The 21,735-nt window shown below is 33.9% G+C and overlaps 2 protein-coding genes across 2 annotated transcripts; both read right to left on the bottom strand.

Moving 5' to 3' along the window:
* Positions 1 to 17,244: 17,244 nt before the first annotated feature.
* LOC140450673 (uncharacterized) lies at positions 17,245 to 18,063 on the bottom strand. The gene has a single exon (XM_072544338.1). It carries the CDS (start codon positions 18,061 to 18,063, stop codon positions 17,245 to 17,247), a length of 819 nt encoding a protein of 272 aa, XP_072400439.1.
* A 40-nt stretch (positions 18,064 to 18,103) lies between these two features.
* LOC140450672 (uncharacterized) lies at positions 18,104 to 21,391 on the bottom strand. Its single transcript, XM_072544337.1, has one exon. It carries the CDS (start codon positions 21,389 to 21,391, stop codon positions 18,104 to 18,106), a length of 3,288 nt encoding a protein of 1,095 aa, XP_072400438.1.
* Positions 21,392 to 21,735: the final 344 nt, after the last annotated feature.

Genomic DNA, 21,735 nt, shown 5'->3' with positions numbered 1-21,735 from the left:
ATAAAAAGGTATTAATTGTTCTTATCGTACAAAAACCACATCAGGCACACTACACCAGTTTTTAAACGATATATTTGATGCTGAACGCTCACGATGTTGACTCGTCGTCGGCGGCTCAGACAACACTCTTTGAAATGTTTGATATGCCGCGTTGTACAGTTCCAGGAATAAACAATCTTCATGTTTGTTGCTTCATAAATTCCAGTCAGTATTCTTTTCAGCTACAAGAGTAGCTGTTATTAAAAGCATAAAACTGCAGTATGTAGATGGTCATGGATGTCTGATATTTTTAAATGTTAATTGGTTGCAGTTTAATACGCATTTCAGAGACCTAGTATTTCTTGCTTGCCAGTATTTTATATCCCAATCATTTATTAACCTTTAAAGACTCCCTTCTTTATATAAATGTTGTGAGCTGATATTATGGACTATGTTGGTTAATTGTCATGCACAAAGATGTCAATGTTCTATGATTAAAAACAATTTGAACATCACTAAAAAGAAACCATTTATTATTTCAATACTAAAATTTTAGGATATGTATGTAATATCCTCTACACATATGACTAATATAGTATAAGTATAATCTTACCAAGGCAATATATTTTTTAATGTTTTGATAACAGAGACTGCAATTCTGGAATCTGTATTATATAAGCATTTCTTTAACTAAAATTATATATTTTGATACTTTTTTATTAAAATGTGGAGTACCTTTATAGATCTATTTACATAGTTTTGGTTATTATATTACAACACAAATCTCAGTTGATGATAATAAAAAATTTAAGAAGGAAATCTTACTAAGAGAAGTGATTCTATATACAATATGCCAAAAATTTTACTACTTTGGCTTATAAAGAAATAGTAAAATATGCAATGATGTACGATGTACATGGTTGTCTCAATATTATTACAAAAAACCTGTCACAATCAGGGTGTTGGAAGTAAAATTATAAATAAATAATTTAATAAGAGCAAAAGCCGAAGGAAAAAAGTAATGAATTATGTCATATAAAGAGGGTAAAACCAAGGAGTTCATAAAAGGTTTTTGATTTTCACTATAGAACTGAAATAAAAATTGAGAAACCATGGGTTAGGAAATAACTTAAGTACAGAAACAGTTGCAATATAATATCACTATTTTATTGATTCAATGCTAGAACCGCTTCCAGGCAACTTATCTGCTATCTCCTTTAGCACAGCAGTTTGTGCATTTATTGCAGTAATCTTGTCTTGCTCATATTTATTTCTTTGGTCATATCTCTTCTTTAAAAGAAACAATTTTCATCTCCTATAACCTCTCAGATCCTCCCTTATTCCTTCCATAGCTGTCATCTTTCTACTCTTTTAGATCCTAAGTTCTTCTTGGGTTTTGTGGCCCTTACATTTTCTACACTTATACTCTTAGATTCAGGTTGGCTAATGGCAGGTTGAGGAGGTCTAATCGAGGTCGGTCCAGGTTCTCTATTTACACTTACTGGCACAATCTTTTGGGTAGCAGTTAATAATATTTTTGGAAATATACTCTTTTTGTTGCCATATAATTCATTCATTTTTACAAAGTACTCGAAAACCCGTCTTCCCCGTCCAGCTTTGTTTTGGTTATCTACAATTTTGTTATAATTTCTTTCGAGTACTTTGAAGTAGTTTTCGCAATTCAGGCCAGAGTAATTCAGCCTCATGCTTGTGAACTGAGATGAAATAACTTGCCACTTTTTTTTCAGACTTTTCATCTCTAATGTTCCCACCGACTCTCTGTATTTTTTATACAGATCGATGAGAATTTTTGCGGCGTTATTAGACCATTATACATTAGTATATTCACGATCACGATCATCTCTGGTCCATCCTGCAATACTTGCAGTAGTATAATCATGATCACCAGCATTTGGTGTGGGTGGTAAGGATTCTTTGGAGTGTTCTTTGGCTAGAGAATTTGATAGGGATTAGTGTTATATAGCATCTGTGTGTGTGTTGTGTTGGTTTAGGTGTAGGATGTTTAGTTTTGGATTTGGGTGGTATGGGTGGGGTAGGAGGAGGTATAGGTTTGGTTGGTTTGGGTGGAGAGGGGGTGGGTGGTGGTGGGTGAGGTGGAAGGTTGGTATCCGGGGAATGCAGACATAATGGCATTTTGGATGAGGCTTTTGATATTTTCTGGACTGGTGTTATTTTGAGATTTTTGTTTGACATTTTGTACTATTGGAGTGAGGTGTTCGGAAGCCGCCTCAGGATTTTGGGAACAGACCACCTGAATGGCCTGCTTCCATTCCTGTGGCGTCTGTGGTTCATGTCCGTCAATTGTGACTGACACTTGTGATGTATGGGAGGAGACGGATTGGGAGTCTGTGTACCATCCGTCATCGGTAGGAGGTTGGACAGGAGCGGGTTGTTTTCGTCGTCGTGGCATGATTATATGTGTGAATTAGTATGTGTATGTATTTGTGTTAGTATATGTGTTTTTAGTAAGTGTATGAAATTTTGTTTGTAGGTGTAGGAATTGAGGTGAATGTGTGTGTAATTAGTAAGTATAGGAATCGGGTGTGTGTATGTGTTCTGTTTCTACTCACATTCAACCATAGAATTAGTATGCGATAGCAGTGACTTTTTCCTCTTGAATGTCTTGAGTAGAATATGTTGTGATGTGTGATATGTGTAACGATGTGTGATTGATGTGTGTATGAATTGTTTGTGTATATGTGTGTGTAACTTTACCTGGGTGTCACTTTCGTGTCGATTCGATGGGGCTCTACGGCGATGAGCTCCAGGTTAGCACCAGTGGCTATATCTCCCTGCCCCCTTATTTTTCAATAATAGGTTTGCAAGGATTTATCGACCGGCTAATGCCACGCCCGTTTCGGTAGATGCTAGACTGCCAGTGTTGGTACCTTACACTACAATTTATACCTCCACGTGGCAGCTTCGCAATTTGTTCTTTCTGGTGGTCCTGGTTACCAGAATGCGTCCAGTTTCCCGTGGTACCGTTCGCGTGTTCACTATTTCTAGGATATCGCGACCGTTGACACACGTGGTTGTCGTTTTCGCGCTCTTTTTAACGTCTGGACCTTGGTTTTCGCGGTTTTTCTCTGGAACTTTACTTTTGGTATGCGTTCGCTTTGAATGTTCGCACGAGACTGAGGAGTTTAATGTTTTATTCGAAGTCGCCTTATAATTTTGGTACGTCGTAGAAATGGAATCTTCTGCTTTTTAATTCCTGTCAAGTGTTTGTTTATTTTCAACTTATATGAACGAATTTTTAAATTGCTGTAAATTTATCAATTAATATAAATACTGTGTGTGTATGCAATCAAATTACGGTACCTGTGATGTTGATGTAATACTTCTTCTTCGTCCTCAGTGCACTGGGTTGACTCAGGAACAGAATCTTCTCAAAAGGTCACGTGGTCAGGTTACACAAAAATACTGAAGTGTTTGTCGCCCCGATCTATACAAGACTATGACTAAACTAAGATTGAAGTGCGTGTCGCCCCGTAGCGTTACTCCCTTAAGACTTTTAGGGGGGGCGGACTGTACAGGTCCGTATTAATTCACGATTGACAAGACATACACACACGTTAATTACAGAATTAAATATAAAAATAAAATAATAAAAATTATTAATAAAAAACTAAGAATATATGTGGAGGGACGTAACATTCCCACCCACCAAAATGCATATTTGCATTTTTAGTCAATATAAGGCAAAGGTCATAGCTTAACCAAAGGTCGCCTAAGTTCACCTTTCGCGGTTTGTACGATAGCTACGCGAGCAATATCATCGTGACCGAAAATTAAAGTTTTAATTCGACCCATTTGCCATTGTAAAGGAGGCTTGGTCTCATTACGTATTAGTACGAGTGTACCTATATTAGGGTTACCCTCATTTTTATGCCACTTCGAGCGTTGATGAAGAGTATGTAAATATTCTCTGCTCCATCTTTGCCAAAAGTCTGCATGTAATCGTTGTAGCAATTGCCAACGACTTAGTCTATTTAAATGAACATCACTGTAATCCCGATCGGGAATTATCTTTAAAGGCTCTAGTGTAAGAAAATGACCAGGTGTTAACACTGAAAAATCATTTGGATCATTACTGACAGGACATAAGAGTCGACTATTTAAGACAGCCTCTATCTGTATGAGTAATGTATTGAATTCTTCATAGGTTAAAACCTGTTCGCCTATGACTCTAGACACATGTGTTTTTACGCTTTTTATACCTTCTTCAAACAATCCACCAAAATGGGAAGCTGCCGGAGGATTTAAATGCCATGTAATGACGTCGTTTTTATCAAAATGTGACTTAATAATGTCTTCTAAATAGGATTTTGCTCCTACAAAATTTGTCTATATAACGTCTGAATGAGGCTAAAAATGCCTCGGTACTAAGTTCAGATACCAATTCTAAGTGCAAAGCCTTAATGGCAAAGCATACAAATAGGCAAATATAGGCTTTCGTTCTTTTAGCATTTTTAAGCTTATTGGCTCGTATCAGAAAAGGACCGCCAAAGTCGACGCCAACGCAAGAAAATGGTTTGGCCTTGGATATCCGTAGGTCGGGAAGAGCTCCCAAAGGTGGCTGATAATTTTGAGGTTTTCGTCTCCAACAGGAAAGACATTTTGAAAGAACACTACGAATAACACGTTTGGATGAAATTATCCAAAAGTTTTGTGACAAGGCGAAGTGCGTACCTTGAATGCCTGCATGTAGATGTACAATATGAATTTCCGAAATAAGTAATTTGATAAAGTTACCTTTGGAAGGTAAAAGAAGAGGAAAGCGCTTGTCATACGCTAATTCTGACTGGCTAAGTCTTCCGCCCACTCTTAGGAGATCATGTGAATCAAAGAAGGGATTTAATTTTTTCAAATATTTGAATTTTATAGAATTACCCTTAACCTGTTCTATTTCCTCCTTCAAATATCTCTGTTGCACTAATCTAATTAGTTGATTAGTAGCGTTACTTTGTTCCTGAATAGAAAGCTTTCCAACTGTTCGTTGATTGGCTGATTTTAGGTTACCAACAAATCTAAGAACATAGGAAAAGATACGTTTTAATTTTGAAAAGAAAGATACCATACATTTCCAACGTTAAAAAAACCTTTTTTTGCACATAATAACAAAAAACACCACTATGTTGTTACTAGCTAAGTTTTTTAACATTCTAACTCTACAATTTCTGGGTAGAATATTTTCATGTTGTGACTGGCTGTATGGCACTTGCCTATGCCATTAAAAAAAAAAAAAATTCTAAGTTACAGTAAGATCAATAATGTTTTTAATAGATAATATATGGTAGCTAATTATAATTAAGGAAGCTTAAAACTAATAAAGAACTGAAATAAGCAGTTTCAATTTTTTTTTCTTGCCAATTATAATATACTAACATTAACATATATATATATATATATATATATATATATATATATATATATATATATATATATATATATATATATATATATATATATATATATATGTTTTTTGGGAAATATGCCCAATTATATATATGTTAAATAAGTAAACTAGAAAGAGGCCTAAATTCTGCACAAAGTTGTTCAAGTACTTTTTTTTGTATTTTTTCAAATAAAGGGGGGGGGAGAGTGGGAAAGTATTTGTGGATAAATACCTATAACTTTGGTTTGGATCAACCGATTTTAACGAAATTAGTGTCATTAGAAAGAATGTGGAAGATTTAATTTACATCTACTATAAAACAATTGCATTTAGTTTTAATTGTCATAGATAGAGGGTACTTTCGGATAGAAAAAATTAAAATTTGTTTTTCTTAAAAATGTTTAATGGTAACACCTATTTATTGTAAATTATAATGGAACTGGATTAAATTCGTAACAAAATGGCGCAAACCGCATGTTAATAGCTTTTGTCGAACTCGAGATATGAATAATAACGCATAAACATAAGTAAGTATAGTATTGACCCACCCTGTATTATAAATTAAATTAAAAAATAAGTAAGTAGGTATTTTTAAATTTTTTTATAGCAGAAGAATCTTAATGTTGATACCTATTTTGACCATTGTTATTTCATATGATTAAACATAGTGTTTTCGAAACTAAGTAGGCTACGACAATGAATTTGACGGGGAGTTCATATTGTTTATTTATTGACAGGAGTCAAAACATTGTTAAGAAGTGTTATATTATAATTCGAATTGAAGGGTGCACTTCTTTCAATAGATATTAACAATGGTAATATTAGTAATTAATTATCAGTACTAATAATTCATGATGAGTATATCAAATGCAGAATTGTATGATATGATCGGAGTTTATTTCGAATGTCACCAAAATGCCGCTATTGCCTCACGTATATATTCTGTAAGATATCCTGACAGGAGACATTATGGCAAAGAAGTATTTGAAAGAAAGGCAAGAAGATTAAAAGAAACTGGTAGTTTTCATCGTCCTTGTTTTAAACGACGTAGTAGAGGTATGACCGAAAATAATTCAATCAATGTTCTTGCTTTAATTCAACAGAATCCACATATAAGTAGACGGCAAATCTCTAAAGAATTAAACATACCCAAAACTACTGTTCTAAGGATTTTAAAACATCACAGGTTGGTTTTTCATATTATAAAGTGAACGTTTAGGTCAGAAACTTAGGAATTCCCTTTAAACTTTAGATTCAACTGTTATTTTAATATTCCGATAAAAGGGGCAACAGGACGCTTTTATTCTTTTATCCGTTTCTTAAAAATACTTATGCACGATTTATCTTGTGAACCAATCGTGGATTTTTCAAGATTTTTTGAGTCTTAGTAAATATAGTGGTTTCTTTTTCACCAATATTTGTTGTTCTGTTTTTTAGACTGCATCCTTATCATGTAGTTCTCCACCAAGCTTTACATGAGAGACATTTTGATGCAAGGCTGGATTACTGCAATTTAATGTTAGGTCTGCTAGAAGAACAACCGCATATCATGTCAAAGATTTTGTGGACAGACGAGGCTACGTTTAATAGTGCGGGGGGTGTTAATCTGCATAATATGCATTATTGGGCCGAGGAAAATCCGCACTGGATACATGAGGTGCAGGTTCAAGATAGATGGAGTCTTAATGTTTGGTGTGGTATAGTTGATGGAAAGATCGTAGGTCCATATTTCTTTGATAGAACTTTAAATGGTGAAACATATTTGGATTTTCTGGAAAATCAGTTGCCTGTTTTATTGGAAGATATTTCCTTACAAACAAGAAGAGATATATGAACATGACGAGTGTCCTGCGCACTTTTTCAGACGAGTTCGAGATTATTTATATGCAAGTTATCCAAATAAATGGATTGGAAGGGGAAGTATATTTTCATGGCCAGCTAGATCTCCAGACTTAACATGTCTGGTCTTTTATCTGTGGGGAAGATTGAAGGACTTAGTGTACCAAACTCGACCAACCACGCGAGATGACATGAAACAGCGCATTATAAACGCAATAAATAGTATATCAACAGCTGAGATTAGAGCAGCTGTTATGTCTACTCGCGAAAGATTACATCTTTGTGTGGACAACGATGGAAAACAATTTGAACATTTAATTGGACATTAAATTTTAATGATCGAGATATTTGTATGATCTTTCACATATAGAATTTTAAGTTATAATAAACGGTGAGTCAATACTATAATTACTTATGTTTATGCGTTTTTATTCATATCTCGAGTTCGACAAAAGCTATCAACATGCGGTTTGCGCCATTTTGTTACGAATTTAATCTAGTTCCATTATAATTTACAATAAATAGGTGTTTCCATTAAACATTTTAAAGAAAAACAAATTTTAATTTTTTATATTCGAAAGTACTCTCTACCTATGACAATTAAAACTAAATGCAATTGTTTTATAGTAGATGTAAATTAAATCTTCGACATTCTTTCTAATGACACTAATTTCGTTAAAATCGGTCGATCCAAACCAAAGTTATAGGTATTTATCCACAAATACTTTCCCACTCTGCCCCACCCTTTATTTGACAAAATAAAAAAAAAGTACTTGAACAACTTTATGCAGAATTTAGGTCTCTTTCTAGTTTACTTATTTAACACTTGGTATAATTGGGCATATTTCCCAAAAAACTGGTTTTCAAAGTTTTCTCCACAGCTTACGCCCCCTAGCGGTTAACCCAGAAACTTGAAAAATATTTCCAGCGATTTCTCTTGGCCACTTTTACTAAGGAATTTTTTCTCCTAAAGTTATAACATGAATAGTTTCTGATATATAGCCGAGAGATCGGCTTATTGGACCACCCGGTATATATAAACAAGAAAAATATATTAAAAAACAGAAATTAAACACAAAAAATTAATTGTACTTTCACTTTTTTGCCACTAGTTCTGCTAATGAATTGGCAATTGATGACATGCTTTTGTTAAGCTACGTTAGCTCTAATTTTATTTCCCTTAATTCAGTCAAGCTCTCCTGCATTAGCTCATTCTCAACATCTTTCTATTTTTTTATTTTTCTTTTTTTTTTTGGATGGGGAAGTTTAGAATATCCATGGTCAGAAGTCTAAAAAAAATATTATATGATGACTTGATATAGGTGCATGTATCAGAGCTTACCTCTATAGATTTATGTTTAAATTCAGAAAATTTAGATGTGTGAATACTACTTGTAGAAGCAACCTATAAAAAATATTCTTATGTATGTATACAGACATCCCAAACTGTAATTACATACCGGTAAATGGATAGGTTTGTCTTCCAAACTATTCTGGGAGAAAACATCTTTAGAGGTGGATAGGAAATTATCTTCACTGGTAGACGGAATCTGAAATTTTTTGAATATTTAGTTTATTTAATAAATAAATAACAAACTTAATTAAACATGTGATTGATACATACTCCACACTCAGATACACTGACTCCTTTATAAAATGTTTTTCCTAATATATTGACAACCCGTTCCTCTAGTTGGTTTAGTTCGGGCTTCACTTTTGGCCCTCCACCAGTGGCTGCAATATCTTGCTTTTTCGCAGAAGCCTTCCTTTTAATCGAGTATTTAATATCTGACCAAGTCGATAGTAAAAAAATACATAAAAATAATTAATGGAAAAACCATACTTTGATATATTTAATCTAACCTTTTGCCATTTCTCAACAGGCTTACTTTCTTCGCCAAGTGAATTTAATAGTTGAGCAAGCTCTTCCCAAAGTTTTCTTTGAATTATTCTTCCAGTGGGGCCAGAGAACTGTCCTTTTGCAAATTCTTTATGCTGCTCCATAAACTCTAAAAGGACGTTCCAATGACCCTCTGTTAATTTAAAAGACATAATAATTAAAGTACAAGAAAAGTACAGAAGATAAACGTTAATGGTAAACCCAAGAAAATTTTTATTTTAACGAATTTTTATCTAACTAACACAGAATCTGCCGCTATCTAACGCAGAACAGAAATAGATTCGAATTTTAGAAGAAAGAGAGAGAGAGAGTATATTTAAAAAGAGACACTAACATCGAATTGGCGATTCGATAGCGCTGTAGGTATCGTACGGTTTCTTCCAGTTGAGTCGATACGAAAACGTGACGAAAGTTGTTCGTAATCACTCCCTTCGGACAAACATGGCGGATACGATACGTATCGAGTGTTCGTAATCCCGCCTCAGAACAAAGTCCAACTAAAATTAACTCCAACTTATACTATCTGTCAAATTCTCAAATATTTTTCTTCTTTTTCACAAAATTCTCTCCATTTTTCTTCTTTTTCGCAAGGGTTGCCAACATAAACTTGTTGTAACTAGGACTAAGGAAGGTTTAGTTAGTCTGAGCTTAGTCCATGTTTATTAATGACATTCTGAAAATGAAGTTAGTACTCGCTTAATCTGGGACTTAATAGTCCGAGACTAACTTCGGACCAAGCAATTTTTATTAATAAGATAATATATCTTTCTATACTTTGTATAAGATATATGGTGGAGAAACTTTAACAAGGCTTTAAACGTCTAAAATAAATCAATGTTCTATACTAGAATGTGGACTTATTGCCTTATGGGTGGACCATGGAAAGCTATGTACCTTTATTATATTTCTAATTGTACGTTTCTAACGTTTGCTGATGACCTTAAAATATTTCGAATAGTTAATAACCTAGTTGATGCCTCTTTATTACAAAATGATGTTAAAAGCTTAGCTAGTTGATGTGGCGTAAATATGCTATACTTAAATATAAAAAAATGTTTTAAAATTTCTTTTTGGTAGATCAAAGGAATTGGTAAATTATTGTTATTGTATAAATAATGCACCTTTAGAGGCACGTAATAATACAAAATAAGATTTGGGTATAAACTTCGATTCTAAATTAACTTTTAATTATCATAATAATAAAACTTCAACTAAAGCTTTAAAGATGTTGGGATTTATTCTTAGAAATTCGTCGGGCTAGTACTTATTTGTTCCATATGCCAAATTCTCATTTTGAGATATTTACATTTAAATATTTTGGTAATATTTACTCGTTTATTTTAAAACTCAGGAATATGATGTTAATTCTAAAAAAAATATTTAAAATGGTGTGTTGGATTATGCCTTCAAATTTTTACTGATTCTTTTTAAATTAAAAAAAAAAAATAAAAACCTTTGCTTATGGACAAAAAGTAAAATTAGTACAGGAATTTGCACATTTGTTCCGTATGCAATGAAGTACAAAACTGAATTATTTTATAACGTTTTAAGTAAAATATTTTAGTTTGCGTTTCTATATATCTTATACAGTGTGTAAAAGCCAAATGGAATAAATTCATTATTTAGGTTACTGTACATGTTTATAAAAAATCCCGAAACACGTCAAATTTAAATTATAACTTGACATTCTTTAACGTGAAAATGCAACTAAAGAAAATAAAAAACATATTGTTTTTTATTTTCTTTAGTTTTGTTTTCAATTAATTTGTATTTCTTGCAGATATCACATCTATCCTTTTTTTGGTCGAAGAAAACCAAATTATATTCTCTTGTAAAAATTTCTCGATACTTATGTGATTTAACAGGAAAATTACTGAAGTCACTTTCTAGGTATAGTCGATACATTTTTTTAATAGACAGACACGGATCTAAATACAATCTAACACGATCTGATCGACAGTAATCAATCTCTATATGGGGGAACGGCTCAATATGTTTTCGTACCCCATCTAGAGCTTCCAATGGTAAGATTTTCTTTACGTATTTTCCTTTCAAAGGAGTCCGAGCAATCCCTGAGTTATCCTTATAGTGTTTTTTAAAGAAATAATAAATTCTCTGTTTACTAATGTTTAAAGTAGTAAAAAAAAAATTCCCCACATACTCTAATTTGCTTATTTAAAACCTCAAGGTAATATTTAAACGAATTTTGTTTCTGCCAGTCCGAAATATTTTCTGTTTTCACATACTTTCGTTTTGGTGAATTTTTTTTACAAATTTTGAATAAAATGCGCCTTTTTGGCTATCACTTAGTTGCCAAAAGTTGTTAAATATTACCTCCCTTTCGTTCGTATTAATATTTTTAATACATTGATAGGTACAAGTTTTCAAACACTTGGATTGACATTGCCTTGGAGCATGGTCAACTTCTTTTTCGTCCTTATATTGAAGCACATATTCTCGCTGAACTTTTTTTACATTTCTAGTCCAGTTCTCAGGATTTCTCAATCGCTTTCTTGTTTTTTTAGAAGTCTTCTTGTTGCTTGCTTGGACATCTTGATTTTCCATGTTATTTTCTGCTGAGCTTTCTTCTGTACATTTTTCGGCACATTCTGATACCATTTTTGGAAAACTCTCTGTATTTTGTCTGTTTCCATCAGAAGAAGTTGAACTTGAATCACTGTTATACTTTTATTTTATGTTATCCGTTTTATACTTTTATTTATCACATCCAGTCGCCACCATACAAGAAGTAAGACACGTTAACCTCAACTCACTGCATATAACACTGGCATGGCACAAACAAGCACCGATGCATCGAATGCGCGCATCGCACCGCGTGTGAAATACAGGCTTCCTATTGGCCTTTGCATATGGAACACTTAAGCACTGAAATAACCCATAAAATAATCATATGGCACAAAGTTACAGAGATATTACAGAACAGTATTGGCTGTTAGAGTTATCAGGGCCAAATTACATACATTATTATGTTGGCAATGTTTCATTACAACTTCTAACCCGAAAAAGTAGAAAATGTGGTATGGAACAAATAAGCACTAACCCGACGAATTGTAATCAAAAAAAATTGTTTCCAAAAAAAAAAAAAAAATTTTAAATTTAATCACATATATTATAACTTTAATTCCTTCAGCCGGAAGATTTTCAATCCCTTTTCTCAATCTATTGGACTCACTTATATTAAAAATTTTTACGATACAAGCAGTATTAAACAATTTCATCTACATACGAAGTCTTACATTAGCTACAAATATATACTATTTATTTTTCCTTGTCCTAGATGTAAGCAACATAAAAGGACATTTCCATATATTTCAGCTAATTCTTCACAAATTACACCTTTTAGACCACACTCCATACGATAAAGAGTAACATAAGCTGCCTAATGCATACGTCATCCTCTTAAACATGACCTTCAACAACACCAGTAATTTACATCTTTTATATCCAATATTAAATAATTATAGAAAAATTTTTTAAATCCCAACACCTGGATTGCTGTTATCATTTTAACATCATCAAAGTTTTTTAATCTTTTGGCTGTAGTAATATAATGTTTAACTAACACTGTTTCATGGTTCATTGACATTTTGTTTTTGACACCGTTCATGGGTATTTTATCAATCAGTTGCCAGCCGTAGTCCGTTTGAAGAGGTTTACTCTCCGGACACTGGAACTCACTTAAGCATGGGTGTATGTTACCTGAAGTAAAATCTAATTAAAATATTAAACATCATATAATATTATCAACATCATGTACAATCTTTGGTAACACATTTCATTTTAAAGGGTTTTTACCCAAATATTTTGGTGGCTCAGGCATGGTAACCTGTAAGTATAACCATTTTATTATTTTTTTAACCTTAGTCAAAATTTTAAACCACGTTTGCTGTAATTAAATGGTTTATACTTATTTTAGGTATTTTAACCTGATGATGGAACAGTTGTTCCGAAAACGTTCGTGCTTGTAATGTTCCCCTTTTAAGGGTTTTTATAAAATAAAATATACCCACATACAAAGACTAACCTCTTTTGTTATACGTGGTATACAGCCAGCTACAGGAATTATTTTCCTTGTGGATTTTTTTTTAATTGTAATCAGTTTTCAGTACAAATTTTAAAAATGTTATACTTTAGTTTAGTTCGATCGGTTTTGGAGTATGGTTCTCTCATTTGGTCTACTTCATATAGGTAATAGTGATATCTACAGTATCGAGAGGGGTCAAAATAAGTTTTTTGAGGGTATGTGCTTATAAAATTGGTTTTATTGAAAAACAATACACATACGATGATATACGTTCAATACTTAATATCTCGTCACTACATCATAGAAGGTATTTGAAGCAGATGTATGTTTCCTTCATAAGAATATGAATGGATATCGTCGTCGTGGATGTGAAGAGAGCTAACCCACAAAAGTTAGTTTCGAGATAATGATCATTTTAGATTACTATGTCCAAGAAAAAATACATTTTAGCTTTTAACTTGCCTATTCATTCAACTATTCCTAAAAGTTTTTTAGGATTTATCAAACAAAGTGTTACCTACTTTGTACTGAACCAAACACTAATAAAACATTGATTTATATGAGGGTAAATCGGTTTCGTTTACTTAGCATTCACCACTAGATAACTTTTCACGAGTCATACTGTTTTTTGTTGTGTGAAAAGATCTAAGTCTACGAAATTAAATAAAACAGGGTGATATTATGCTTAAAATGTTTAATTTTGGATACAAAAATAACACAAAAGTATGAGAAATTCAATTTAGTTTTTAATCTTTAATATTGAATATTATTTAACATTGAATACACAGAAATCTTATTATTGTACCGCTACTCGAATTCCGAATCGTCTGCAGCAATTCTCTCTATTGGTTTTAAAAATCGGATGTAGTAGTCATGGTAAGTACCTGACTTAAAAGATCTTGTAGATCTTTTACACTGGTATTCATAGTGCGTCGTCAGGAAGAGTCACCGGCGGCTTTTCAATTAGCGAAAACTCCATTCGAGATTTCATCGCCTGTTTCATAGTCAATCCTCGGAGAACCGCTAGTGGGCGATCCGTTACTTACTACTCGATATGAAAACTTAGACGAATTTGTTGTCAGGCTGCCGAACACAAAGCATTTTATTGTAATATCCTCGCCGATAATTGAAAATAAAAATACGGATGCTACTACAATAAAGAAAAAATCGGAAGCTTGGAATGCAGTTATGCATGATTATAATGCTGAGAGAACTGAAACAGTAAGTAGAAGCATTAACGTGTACAATATTTTAACTTAAAAAATAAATTATTTACTGTAGTAAATGATAACTATAATAAGTACATGTATCTTTTGACTCATAATTACCTACATAAATATATTAACTAACCCTTCAAATTTTTAGAGAACTGTTACGCAGCTTAAACGTTGCTGGGACAAAATAAAAAGACAGAAAAAAAAATGTAGTTATCCAAAGAAAGGCAAAATCGCATGTCTACAGGCGGAGGAGGAATTCCAGATATAAATATTTTGCCGGATGTAGAGGTAATTGCCACCCATTTGTCAGAGGAAGTAACACATTTAGTGGATAGCGATGACCAGTATATGGGAAATAAATTTCGTAAGCAAATTGCAAATAAAACTTAATGACCTATTTATAAAAATAAAGAATTTTAGTTTCAAGAAGTAGAAGCCCTGTGTTTCAGAATAATCCTGTTGCAAGCTGTGATATGGTTACGGTAAAAGGTAATTTACAATAATATACTTAAAATGTGAATTTAATTTTATTATGTTTTTAGAAACTCCCTCGACAAGTATACTGAAAATTTTGTCTCCTAGAAGTCTATCATGGACACTGTTGTGTCCGTACACACTTTGTATATATTTTGACTATCTTAGTTGATGTCTTCAGGATTGAAATGAAATAATGAATGTACTTGTATTTTGTAAATTACATCGTATATTTCTTTTATGAATAATGCAGTACAATGAATGTAGGTTAACTCCCCACCGCAGATCAATGACAGCATATCATGTCCTTTTATCACAGTTGGTGTGTTCCGTAGGTGTAGGTCGGAACAGCAGTTTGTAATGTTATAGAAGATATGATAGACACTGAAAAAAGTAATGTTTAACTAACGATGTTTAAAATTGGTAACACCATTATTATGTTTGTCTTTAGCAAACACTAGGGTAACACCCCAAAGTAAAAAAAAATCTGCTGTGGACAGGCTCATGGAGATAAGGATTGACAATGCCTTACTAGAACGGAAACAAACGACAGAATTGGATGAAGCTAGGATGCTGGTTGAAAAGGCCATTTTAAAAAAAGTGGAATTATAAAAACAATTATTATTTTCGGAAACAGTTGATTAATTATGTGTGTTTTTTCATTTTTTTACTGCTCTGAAATGTACTGCTCTATTTTCAAAACATTTAAATCATATTCTTTTTTTAGAGAATTAATAAATTTCCAAATATTCGGATGTGTTACTGTATCGCACTCCATGAATTGTGTATATTTGAGAAAACAATGGTGGTGCTGAGTTAAATGTTCCATCGGCATACCAATGATCGCATTGTTCCATAAATCTTAAATTTCTTTGTGTTGAAAATAACAAAATACGTTCTTCTTCTGGCCCGCTATGAAATAATAGAAATAGCTCCCGCCTGTAGTTGTTTTATATTCTTCAAGAAGCACAAGTTCTTCTAAATTTCTCGGATTTGCGGGCGTACCTCCTAGCTCGTTCCGAACTCTTTGCACAGTTTTTTGACGTGACGTCTTAAATTAGGTTGTGGCTCGGAGTCATTCATGAAAAAGTGTAACACCCGCTCACGTCTGTTACGATGAGTCACCGAACGAGAGAGAGGCCCGCCGGACCGGCGAATGCCTTGCGTCTCTCTCCCACTCAAACATGATCGGTCCGCTGCGCGCGCAGCACTAGAGAATTAGGCGCGTTGAATCGGTGCGTGCTTGTGTCTCTGTCTTTCTCGAGCGTTCTTGGCGTTCAAGACACATTACAGCAGAAACACTTCCTTTCATTTCATATTTCTCCTATCATCGTCCTATCCTCAACAAAATCACTCAAATAGAAATTAGTTAAGTTTAAGTTTACATGTACAATGTTTTAGTAAACAAAATATATTTCTATAGTTAAAATTTGTGCAATTCTTATTTTCATTCAATTCCTTGTTCCTATTGTGCAATTTAATAATATTCATATCAATAAATATTCTACCGAGAAAAAGACGTTGTCACGTAAAATCTTCGCCCGTAAAACCGACTTTACAGGCAACCGATTTTTTTAACAACGACACTGATGGAAGTTGTGCCGTAGCAGCTAAGGAAAGTCCTTGAGAAATTTCACTTACTACACCTTGGGTGGAGTGTTCCAGTTGTTGTGCAACTTCTTTCATCCGGTTACAAGCTTCTTTTGCTTCAATCTTTGCCGTGTCTGCTGTATAAAGCTTAGCCAACGAACCTTGCTAATATACAATTAGAGTACGAACAGGTATTATGTTCGTAGCTAAACTTATTTTAGACTTGTTTTTCCAGGGCTGGTTCACTAATTATGATAAATAACTACAACGTTGGTATACTACAAAATTCTATTACACACAGTACAGTAGCATAAAACAAAATTCCTTATCTACGGAGGCGGGTAATACAATTTTTAGAGCGTCATTGCGTAAACGAAGGTAAAACCCCATACGGTACGCACTCAACCGCTGTTACTTGGTGACTGACTAAAAATGTGTTCTCCTCGAGGCGTAGCGGGGTAAGTATCTGCGTTTTTAACAGGTCAAAAGGAGATATAGACATAGCAGATAACATACGGGCAGTTGAAAAACAATGTACATTTCATTAAAAATATTTTTAACTGTTGTAAGTTACAACATCCTGCCCACACGTTGAAGGGTTCCCTTCAAAATTAAGAGGATTTAACAAAAAATTACAGAAAGAAAATAATATATACGTAATAATAAACTAAGAAAGAGAGTTGTTCCATCATAAGTTCGAAAAGTAAGACGACACTACAAACACTAACCGCACTTGCGAACAAACACTACCTTAAAAAAACTATTCTTATACTAATTAACATTAACGTTTATAATCTGGTAAGGGACATAGTTTTGCAATTGAGCGAGTAAAGATTCCATCCTTAGTTTGTACCTTGACAACTCTAACTCTCTTATTGTTTCCTGGAAAAACTTCAATCACTCTTGCCAGGGGCCACTTCAAAGGAGGATTATTCTCATCCTTTAAGAGAACCAAATCGTTCAATTGCAAATTTTCCTTAGTTGAGGTCCATTTGGGCCTATTCTGTAGTCTATTTAAATAGTCAACAGTCCAGCGTTTCCAAAACAGCTGTTGAATTTTTGTACTCCTTTGCCAAATTGACAATCTATTTTCGGATATATCAGAAACATCCCTTTCAGGAAAAGAAGTGAGAGGCTTACCGATTAAAAAGTGTCCTGGAGTTAAACAAGAGAGATCTGAAGGATCGTTAGATAAAGAACATAGAGGACGTGAGTTCAGAACAGCTTCAATTTGAGCGAGTACGGTACTGAACTCTTCAAATGTCAGTTGAGAATTTCCTATCAGTCCAAAAATATGATATTTTGTGCTTTTAATGGCGGCTTCCCATAATCCGCCATGATGAGGAGAGCGAGGGGGGATAAATTTCCAACTTATTTCAGAAGCAGCAAGAAATTTTTGGATTGAGTTAGACGTTTCCTTATTTTTTAAAAATGTGTAGAACTCCTTGAGTTGGTTCTTAGCACCAAAGAAGTTTGAAGCATTATCACTGTAAATTATTTTTGGATTGCCACGCCTACTAATGAAACGTTTGAGTGTGAGTATGAATGCCTCTGTGGAGAGTCCTGACACAAGTTCTATATGGACCGCACGGGTAACCATACATACGAATATGGCAATATAACATTTTGTTACTGGAGCCTTACGAAGTCTTTATAAAAAAAGGTCCACCAAAGTCTGTACCTACATTGGTAAATGGGTGTGAGACAACTAGGCGTTCTTTGGGTAAGTCTGCCATTAGTTGAGAGGCAGGTTGAGCCCTAAATCGAAAGCAAGTGATACAAGAGTGGATAATTTTCTTTATTGTTCTTAATCCATTTAAGGGCCAATACTTGAGACGAAAATTGGAAAGGGTGGTCTGGGCACCTGAATGACATAATCTAATATGTTCTCTTTTCAACATAAGTTGGACGATGTGATGTTTGGAGGGCAACAGAAGTGGATATTTCTGATCAAAGGGAACGTGAGCATGCTTGAGTCTACCACCAATTCTTAACATCTCCTTATCATCAAGAAAAACATTTAGTGAAAGCAGAGATTTGTTGGAAAGAGTTTTTTCCGACTTAAGCTCTGAAATTTCTTGAGAAAAGTGAACAAGTTGCAAAAATGTAATTATTTTTTGCTCAGAGGAATGCAACTCTGATACTGAAAGGGGGCCGTACCTTCTGACAGAAGAGATAGTAGCATTGTGTATGAATCTAAAACAATAAGCCAGGGTTCTTTGAAAGGTTGAGAAGTTTGAAAACTTATTTGACATGGAACAACAAAAATTTTCTATAGGGTATTGTTGAGTTTGCATATGAGATAATCTTCTTTCCTCGGGTGGATTAGAACATGTCATCCCCTTGTCACAACTATCTAGAGTAAGATCATATTTACCAAGCCATTGTGGTCCATGCCACCATAAATGAGAATTTACAAGTTCGGATGGTATGATTCCACGAGAGAGAATATCTGCTGGATTTTCCTTTGATTTGACATATCGCCAATGAAAACCAGAGGATATTTCTTGAATTTGTGCTACACGGTTTGCTACAAATTGTGACCATCGAGAAGGATGGGATTTAAGCCATGCCAGCACAATTTCTGAATCGGACCATAAGTTAATAGAGTTAATGTGCATACTAGTTGAGTTTAGGGTAGTAATTAAACGTTGAGTGGGCTTGGAGCATAAAACTGCGCCCATAAGTTCCAATCGTGGAAGAGTTAGGGTTTTGAGAGGAGCTACACGACTTTTGGAAGCTACAAGAGTACAACTAACCTTTTTAGATTGATCCATAACTCGTATATATACACATGTAGCATAGGCTCTTATACTAGCATCCGAGAAAGCGTGAATTTCAATTTTTATAATTTTATCTGGATCAGTTCTGAATAGTGGTCTAGGAATATTAATATTTTTGAGGAACGGGATATTAGAAACAAATACAATCCATTCTGACAGTAACTCAGAAGTAAGAGCATCATCCCAATTTACCTTTGACAACCAAATTTTTTGCATTATTATCTTTGCGATAATAGTAACAGGAGCTATGAGACCCTGAGGATCAAATATTTGCGCTATTGTGGAGAGTACTTCACGTTTTGTGAAAGAAGTTTTAACCATAATTTTAGGTTTAGAAATTGAGAAACTGTCTGTTTGGGCATCCCAACGTAAACCTAAGACCTTGTTGGATGCAATCTTTTCTGGAGAAATTGTATAGCTAGCAATTTGAGATTTGTTAGTGATATTTGTTAAAAATTCCTTAGAGTTAGAGCACCATTTGTGTAGTGAGATACATGCCCTTTTAAGAAGTTCAGATATTTCATTATGAGCCTTAAAGAGCCCATCCAGAGTTTCGGAGCCAAAGAGAATGTCATCTACATAACATGAATTTAACAAAGCATCACTAGCGAGAGGATATGAATTCTTGTGATCATGGGCTAATTCCATTAAGCAACGGGTACTTAGAAAGGGGGCCGATTTCGTTCCATAAGTTACTGTTTGCAATTCTAAACATTGCAATTCCTCTTGCGGTGAATCACGCCATAAAATATTTAGTAGAAAAGTTTGATCGGGATTAATTTTAATTTGCCTGAACATTTTTTGAATGTCAGCTGTAAGGGCAAATTTATAAGTCCTAAAACGAATAAGAATATCAAATAATTCTGGCTGTGTCCTGTAACCCTTTAACATTAAATCATTTAATGATACCTGTGTAGTAGTTTTCATTGACCCATCAAAAACTACTCGTAACTTAGTGGTTAAACTATCTTCCTTAAGTACACAATGATGAGGAAGAAAATATTTTTTACCTGAGTCTGAATTTAAAAGAGAGAGAGGAACTACCCTTGCATGAGAAAGAGATATATATTCACTTATGAAATTTTTGTATTGCGTGTAGAGTTCATTGTTCTTGACAAGTTTGTTTTCTAAGGATAAAAATCTTTTCTTTGCCATATAAAAGGAATCCCCTAATTGTGTAGGTGCATCCTTAAAAATTAAAGGAATGTCCACTTGAAATCTACCGTCCGGAAGAATTTGAGTTGTATTTTTAAATATTTGCTCTGCTAGATTTTCTTGAGGAGTTAAAATGGTTTTATCTGGAATCTCTTCAATTTCCCAGAATTTTTGAAGTTTATTATCAAGAGAGTCATCTGACAAGGATTGGGTAAAGAGAGAAACGTGCTGCGAGTTAGAGGTTGAGAGGATTTGCGACTTATCATGCAAAGTACATAAATTTAGATTATTTTTAGAGTGAGGGCGAACTGGAACCTGTCCAAACATAACATAACCAAAATGTGTATTTTGTAGTGTGGGAAGACCATCTCCAAGTTGTATAAGATCATTTAATAAGAGTTTTCCATAAACATCTGAACCTAACAACATGTCAATTTTTCCGGGAACTGAGTATGATGGATCAGCCAATTGTACCCACTCCGGAAGCTTGATTTTAGTTCTATCAATCGGCACTTGAGGGAGTCTGCATGTTATATTCTTGAGAACAGCACACGAGGTCATGAACCCCTTTTTACTGTCATAAAGAGAGAAGATTTTTAAATCTACCATTTTATTAGACACTGAACAATTTTGGGAGAGCGTTGAAATTTCTAATGTTCTAGTATAAGGAGAGAGTTTATTAACAAGCTCTTGTGTAATAAACGAGGTCTGACTAGCGTTGTCTAGTAGACAACGGGCTCTTATGGGTTGATGTTCTTTTGTATATAATGTGACTAAAGCTGTTGCTAAGAGAACTTCATTTTTTATAGAGAGGGCAGTAAACGTTTGGGTTGTATCTGACATACAAGAGGTTTGAGGCTGTAAACTATGAGCACTCCTTTGTGATCCACTAGGCATGTGATTATCACTACTTGTACCTTGAGAAGGTTGAGAGTTTTGAGCATAAGAATTAGATGAAGGAACTTGAGAACGAGAGATGCTTGCAACCATAGAAGTGTTGGCACTGTGCAAGAGAGAGTGATGCTTCTTATTGCATATATTACATGTTCTTTGAGAAGTACAGTTTGCTACAAAATGTTTACTTCCAAGACAATTCTTACAAAAATATTTAACTTAACGAAATTATTCCTATCTGAAAGAGAACTGGCTTTAAATTTTTCACATTGATAAATGTTGTGCATCGAATGATTACAAAAACTACAATTCAATTTATTAGAATTAACCTTGTTATCTGAGCTTGAAAAATGTGTCACCTTTTGTGAATATTTGAAACCTTTCTGTTGGGTTTCAGAACAGTTAAGTTTTTCTAAAATATTGCATCTATTTTCTAAAAA

This window comes from Diabrotica undecimpunctata, chromosome 9 (assembly GCF_040954645.1).
Source record: "Diabrotica undecimpunctata isolate CICGRU chromosome 9, icDiaUnde3, whole genome shotgun sequence".
Lineage (NCBI taxonomy): Eukaryota > Metazoa > Arthropoda > Insecta > Coleoptera > Chrysomelidae > Diabrotica > Diabrotica undecimpunctata.
The sequence above is the reverse complement of the archived record's forward strand: the minus strand, read 5'-3'. Positions and strand labels throughout refer to the sequence as shown.